This window comes from Protobothrops mucrosquamatus, unplaced genomic scaffold (assembly GCF_001527695.2).
Source record: "Protobothrops mucrosquamatus isolate PMUCROS unplaced genomic scaffold, P.Mucros_1.0 scaffold2409, whole genome shotgun sequence".
Classification (NCBI taxonomy): Eukaryota; Metazoa; Chordata; class Lepidosauria; order Squamata; family Viperidae; genus Protobothrops; species Protobothrops mucrosquamatus.
This window is the reverse complement of record NW_015388481.1, coordinates 99,436-107,237: the sequence shown is the minus strand read 5'-3', so window position 1 is coordinate 107,237 and position 7,802 is coordinate 99,436. Positions and strand designations below refer to the sequence as shown.

The following is a 7,802-nucleotide window of genomic DNA, read 5'->3' as shown; positions in this document are numbered from 1 at the left end:
ATCATTTTTATTTTTTTACTGTATAAGAGAATCCTTATTTACCCTTTTTCATTTGCTTCCCAAACATTTTTTTTTAATTTTCATTAGAATCAGTCTAAACTCTTGGCATTTTTATATGCTACATCATGCTACTTTATCTAAAAACCTGATTAGTAGCTGCTGGACATAAACCAAAATCAAACCAATTCCTTCTTGAATAAAATGCATTCATCTTTTTTTTCATTATATCTTGGAATGGTTTAAACTAGCAAATTGAAATAGCACATTTTGTTACCTCTCACTGTCTTATTTTCTAACACCCTTTTATATAGTCTGCTCGAGCTGTGAAGGTCTTAAAAGAATGTATTCGGTTGAAGCCAGATGATCCTACAATTCCACTTCTTGCTGCTAAATTATGTATGGGAACCCTTCATTGGGTAAGTTTTTTTGTTAGTCATCTGAAAAATGAAGAATTAAGTATTTAAGGATATATGTATAAATCCTTCTTCGTTTTTTTGTTCTTTTAAATTCTGCATTGTTCTACTAAATGCATTAGTTTTAGCAAGTATTTTTGCTGGTCAATGTATTATATCTTCAAATCCATGTGTGGCTGAAAAGAATATGCTTGCTAACAAAAGTTTTAAACCTTAAGGCTCCAGACCATTTTGGTACTTGGTTCTATGTTCAGAACTCTATGGCTCAGTTTCAAACATGATTAATATTATGGTTCACACTTCCATGAGGTTTTATAATTATACTTCATAAAGAATTCTAACCTGGCTTATAAATGCTGCATCTTTGGAAGTCCTTTTAGAATGCATATTTGTTCTCAGATATGTGTAATAACAAAGTGAGTAACTTGGCTATGAAAAGAAAACCTGGAATTGATTATTTTAATCTGATTTGTTACCTTAGATTTAAAGGTAACAGTTTAGTCCTTCTGTTTAGTCAGTTGATTATAGTTATCTGTACTGTCATGCCTTGATTGGCGTACCAAAATTAATTATTTCTTTTAATGGGGGATAGGATTATGGTTTTTTTTAAATTTCAAACAAAAAGTCTATCAATTCATTGAAATTTTAAAATATTTGTATTTCTGGAATCCATACCACACTATAGCATCTGATTAAAGGTCTCTGTAGATCCTGGAATGATTTTAATTTTATGTCGTATGGATATTGAAATGTCCTATCACTGCATGCATGATCTTGTAAACCTTGAAAAGATATTTGCAAGGATATATCTGCATTGCAAGATAACTAATTAATACTTGGTGTCATGTCCAGTTTGTTTGATTTGTATAACTGCCCATCTCACGTAAGCATTTCTAGAAATTTTAAAAATAGTTAAAAAGCAATAAACAAATAGAAAGAGACTGAAACAAATATCAATAAAACCACGTTAAAACAAAAAATTATAATCAGCTTTAATCAAGGAAAGTACTACAGCTGGCAGGTGACTCATAAATTTTGTTGTCACTGGAGCTTTACTTTAAATTTAAAGCTGAAATTTAACTAATCATATTAATTAAATCAGAGAACCCTTTCTCAAAAACCTTAATGTGGCTGATATAAAATTATCAAAATAAAATTAATTTTACTCAGAGGGAGAATCAAGAAGGAACAATGCATATGACCATTATATAAATCAGAGACATTGCCCTATATGGGTTAAATAGGTAAAATAAAAATGTGATAGTTCTGTTAGCAATCACTGTATTGTATTTAGTGCATTGAAGAATTAACGTTAGAATGGCTCCATTCTTTCTATGGAGGAAAGCAGTAGCTATGGATTCTGCTTTCATAACCCTGAAGTCACAGTTCAGTCTAATTCCTAACAAGTGTAGAGACCATCAGACGGAAGAACAATGAGTTGAAAGACACAGGAAATCTAGGTTGAGAATGATGGTCTTAGGGCTAGTTGCTGCCAAGCAAATTGGTAACAAGTGCCTGCTGAAACTGGGAGGCATTCAGTCAACAGACGCATCAAAGTTCACATAGAAACTTAATCTACTTCCTACATACAAAATTGGTAACAGGTAGCCTTACGATTCATTCATACTCTTTACTTGGATATCTTGATTCCTATGTGTACTTGGCCAAATTTTTACCCAGACCCTTTAAGAAAGTATTGTCTTTTGCTCTTGACTTTTGGACTGATTTAGTTCATTCTTTTGTGGGGATTGACTTGAGTGTTCTGAGCCATCTGAGTACTTTCTGCCTCTATAAGTCTTCATGATAGGATATTGAGATGATGCCATCCAGAAATATGTAGGAACATTGAAATTGTTCCCACATTACGTGCCATCATCGTGGTCCATTTTGAAATTTTGCATGTATAGGAAAGGAAATGGTATGAAAAGTTGATAACAATGTTTATTTCTATACTCTTTCAAATTTCCGATGCCACCTTTGGCACTTGTGATAGGGTTTGGGGATTTTGATTTTAAATTAGAATAATTTGAATTCTAGTAGATATAGGTCAACCTGATTTAAACAGTGAATTCCAAATTAGTGAATTCTGCCACTTTTCCTATGAAAATCTGTTTTTAGTTAGAAGAAGCAGAAAGATTTGCCCGAATGGTGGTTGATGTGGGGGACAAAACATCAGAATTCAAAGCCAAAGGTTTTTTAGCCCTAGGATTGACCTACAGTCTACAAGCTACAGATGGTAAGTAAATTCCACATATCTATTTATGAGATTATTAAAATTGGTTTTATATTTAAATATCATTAATTAAATGTCTATTTAAGTATCACTAATGAATTATGTCTTTAGCTTCTTTGAGAAGAATGCAAGAAGTCCTGCAGCGAAAGGCTCTTCTAGCGTTTCAAAGGTTAGTGGATGGTAAACTTTTTGCTAAGCTGTAGATAATGAAAACTGTATTTTTGAAAATAATATGTTTATAAATGATTATATAAGATGGATTAATCTCTGGAAGTAGAGAGCATATTGTATTAACATTTGATTCATCAAGTAGAGCGGGCAAATCCAATCTGATTCCAACGGATTACCTCTTATTTCATTAAAGATATTTTTGTTATCAGCTAATAGAAAATAACATTTGCTCAACCTTTGTTTAAAATACAATTCTTGTATCTGAGATTTTTTTCATTTTAAAGAAACATAGCTCTTGAGTAGCATAGTGGAGAATTAGTAGAATATAAGCTTTTATTTTTACTATTCTTAGTAATACTAGCGAGAATAGTAATATTTTAATCTGAACAAAAATGTGATAGTTCTGTTAAAAATTGTATTTCCTGCATTAAAGGTTAAGGTTAAAATCAGGTAAATGTTTTAAGCTATAAACAGTTACAAAGGTATTTCTAATGGAGAATATCACTTATTTGCAAGATGCACAGTACCACATTTTAATCCACATTTAAGAGTTTTAAATATGTTTCTTATGATAATAAGATGAGACGTATTCAGCAAAAGTTTTTCTTTTATGTTTCCTGGATATGCCATATAAAGTTTTAAAAGGTATCTGTAACATGTCAGTCTATTGAAAGTAAATAGTGGGAGAGGGGATAGTTACCTGTAAGATGCAGGCTTGGTCCCACTATTCTTCCCATTTAAACTCAGTATCCATATAGTTAGTCTTCAGGTTACAATGGCAGTTGGGACTGGGATATGGCTAATCTTTGACTTACACCCCCAATTGGGACAGAATTTCTATTGCAAAGAAAAATGGTTTTTAGGTTAGTTGCACCCTTTTGCCACAGTTGTTAAGCAAATACTGTGGTCAATAAGTATATGCACCTTTGGCTTTGGTTGATGAGAAGCAAGCTAGAACTCTTTTAAGTTCAGAAAAGCTTTTGCCCAAATACATACACACCCAAACACACTGCTGATGAAAATCAGTACATATTATTTTTGTTATAAGAGTTCTGAGGGAGAGCTGGTATTAACTCATTGCATTATAGAATTAATTATATAAAACATTATATTAGCAATGTTCTTATAGAATTAATTCTAAAATATAGAATTTCTTATGGACAGTTTTTAACTTTGTCTTTGCCAAAGTAAAGAGGTTAGGAGAAAATCCTTTGAAACTTGAATCATGAATTTGTATCAATACAGACTGTATCATGTATGCCCATTTTCTTATAACTATATCATTGCAGTCATCTGACATAAATGTCAGCAACCATTTATGCAAGTAATATTTAATCTGGATTATTTCTGAGATTTTAAACTGATGATGACATGATACTGGGTAGCTGCCAGATGGTAATCACCCTTCTTTCGTTGGTAGATTTAGTTAGATTTCTGAAACAGTAATCTATAAAAGAAAATCTCTGCATTATGTTATTAATTCTGTGAGCAGTCTGTTTATCAGATTTTTAATTCACTCTGAAAAAATCTGAATAAAATATTAAAACACCCCTTATTACTTAATTATGAAACATAAGAATCCCTCTGACACTGAAGAATGTTAGACATTTATTTATTTGTATCCCACTTTGTATTATTTTTACAAATAACTCAAGGTGGCAAACATATCCAACACATTGTCCTCCTCCCCCTCCCCCCCCTACAATGATAACCCTGTGAGGTGGGTTAGGCTGAGAGGGAGTGACTGGCTCAAAGTCACCCAGCTGGATGTCATGACTAAGGCCATGACATCTTGAAACATCCAAGGAAAATAGGTAAAAATAACAACTGAGAGGGAGGAAGGGTTCATTTGATTAGGAAGTACAACTAACTGGGTATGAGGAACAATAATAAACTACTAGTGTATTAAGCTATTAATAAAGGAAAAAAGGAAGTAACATTGAAAATCCAATCATTTCTCAGCATATCACATTACAACTGAAGACAGTTTTCCAGGATGCAATACAAATGATCTATATAAATGTAATACCAATAAATGTAATATATTTTAATTATTTTCAGGGCACATACTTTGTCTCCAACTGATCATCTGGCAGCCTTTTATTTAGCTTTAGTCAAACGATAAAGAGCTGTCCATCCAAATTTTTAGTTATCTAAATGATCGTAACTAACCGTAATTTATTTTAACAATTAACTTCATGAAAATTATAGGTGACACAAGAAAAAAGGTTTACTTTTAAATATGTAACTAAATATGTAAAGTCTTACATGTTTTATAGTCCCTACAAAATAACTAGTGAAAACATACGGATTGTTCCTTCTTGCTTATTTAGTGTGTTAGGAATAATAACTTACATTGCATATAGGATTCAATTTTCAAGATTTGCATTTTATTTTTATATATTACATAAAATAATTTATTTTCAAGTAAACCTTTTAGAAAGACTAGCAATTCAAAAGTACAGAGTCTTCAGTTCATGCATTTTTTCTTCAACCTTTAACACCCCATCCCAAAATAATGACATTTGGATGTTGCTTAGTCTTTGTTAAGACTATTTCCCTTTTTAATAGTAGTAGTAGTAGTAGTAGTAATAGTAATAGTAATAATAGTAGTGTCGGAAGGGACCTTGGAGGCAGGAAACCGTATACCATTTCAGACAAATGGTTGTCCATAGTACTAGAACATGAGAAGGGCCCATGCCAAATGCAGTTTGAGAAAATAAACAATAGAAAAATTAAAAATTTAAAAATTGCAGAATTTTGAAACCTGAAACATGTAGATTTCATATATTTAAGTAATACTGATCTACCTTGAATTTGCAGGGGTAAGGGAAAGTTTATTTTAGAAAGCTGATTTTAGCAAGGCTACACACATACTTCTTATAGCTAATGGATAACAAAATCATTAACATCTATAAATATGCTCTACGGTCAAATGTTTCCTCTCAAAATTACATTTTTAAATTTGTATTTGGGATTACTTTCCATTCCTTCTTGCTATTGTTATCCACTTGTGTAATAGAATTACTCTAGAAAATATGTGTTGTGATGATAATTCCTTTCAGTTTTTATTTTAACTAGATACCAGAAGCTTTGGGTTACGTTCGTCAGGCTCTGCAGCTTCAAGGTGATGATGCTAATTCTTTACATCTCCTTGCCCTGTTGCTGTCAGCTCAGAAACACTACCATGATGCTCTGAATATCATTGACATGGCCCTGAGTGAATACCCAGAAAATTTCATGTGAGTAATTATTGCTGCTTTTATACATGCTCAACACGCCATTGAACTAATCCAGCTGTGGTGTTGGGAGAGGTTGTACATTTGTTTTTCACTTTTCCAGATGGTATCCTATAATTTTCATACCTCATGAGTAAGAATGTGATACTCTGTTTCCCAGCTTTTTCTTTGTTCTGTATATACCACACACTTGTCTTTCTACACATTACATTTTTATGTTATTTAGACATACTGAAATAAAAGTCTAAATGCAATTGCTTTAAAATAGAAATAAATGCAATTCTATTTCTTCTTGTTCTGCCTTTTCATGCGTTTACTTTAAACAATGTTATTTTCATTGGAAGTACAAAATAATGGACCTGTATAAAAGTATAAAGAAGCTTTAACATTTGTTTTCTCTTAGATTATTGTTTTCAAAAGTCAAATTGGAATTACTCTGCAGGGGCCCTGATGAGGCACTCCTTACTTGTAAACACATGTTGCAGATCTGGAAGTCTTGTTACAATCTTACTAATCCCAGGTAAGAATTATGGATTCAGTGAATTATGGATCATGTGAATTATGGATCATCTGATAAACAAAATAATACATAGTTTTAAAAATTATAAAATGTAGTTTATTATGAGATGTTCAATTGTTCCATTTTTTCAGTATTGATTTTATTTTAACATATGGTACTTAGTATTGCTTTCTTCATTTTAATTGGAAAAATCTGAATCATTGAGCTAGATTAATATTTTAAAATATGTATTTTTGTAAATGTTTGTTTTAAGCATTGTTAGAATATCTATAAAGAATCTTGTGGAAAAATTTAAGAGAAATTCCATCTTTCTCCATCTTACTGGCTAGAAATTACGGGAATTATAATGCCATCCCATTTGGGGCATCCAGTTGGGGAATACTAGATTAAGATACAGCAGATTTATCCACGGGCATAAGTAAATTTACTATGCACTATAACTGCCCATCAAGGTAACAATAATGGAAGCTCGGTGCAATTACAGAGATTACTCAGTACATTAAAGACGATCTTCTTGTAAAGATTGAAAGATTCAGATGGATTCCTGGCTGCTTTGCAGATTTTACTGGCAATTGATAGGCAGCTCGGCTGAGGCTTTCATGAATCTCTGGAATTCAGAGATGAATCAGGCTATAGATTAGAGCTCTACTGTGTGTTCTTGGTTTACTGAGGAACTTCTGGCAATGAAAAGGGAGATTCAGTGACACTTGGAGAATAGAGGTCACTAGTATTAATAGAAGGGACTGCAGTAGCTATGGTTAATGCCTATGTACCTAATTTAGATTCTCCTATTATGTTTTGAGAACATTTTAAATATTAGAATGGATGTATTTATGATAAAAGTGGTAATAGATTTCAATGAACTTAATAGAAATACACCATTATGGAAAAAAAAACCTATTAGTGAAGGAAATCTATATGGAAGAATAGGATTTTATAGATACTAGGAAATGAGTGGAATAAAGAATTAGAGGCTCCTATCTTGTCTAGACAATGGGAAAGTGACTTAATTTCTATAACAAGAGCGTCAATGGACCTTAAACTTCAACTTACACACAAAAGATAATAACTTAGAATTTATTGGAGTCCTCTATATTTAATGTAAAAGATCTGTCTAAGACAGCATTCTGTTGGAGCTGTAATAAGGATAATATTTTGTTAAAACACATGTTTTCACCATGTCCTATACTTAATTTTGGGAGAAAGTAGTGAATTATGACTGTGTG

At 32.0% G+C, this 7,802-nt stretch overlaps 1 protein-coding gene across 1 annotated transcript in view; it reads left to right on the top strand.

Annotated features, from left to right (window-relative positions):
* LOC107295587 (tetratricopeptide repeat protein 7B-like) overlaps positions 1-7,802 on the top strand; it is a 79,318-nt gene that overhangs the window by 17,695 nt on the left and 53,821 nt on the right. The window contains 6 exon segments of the mRNA XM_015824901.1: positions 312-416; positions 2,532-2,649; positions 2,758-2,815; positions 4,879-4,948; positions 5,899-6,059; positions 6,460-6,576. Of these exon segments, the coding sequence (XP_015680387.1) occupies positions 312-416; positions 2,532-2,649; positions 2,758-2,815; positions 4,879-4,948; positions 5,899-6,059; positions 6,460-6,576 (629 nt within the window).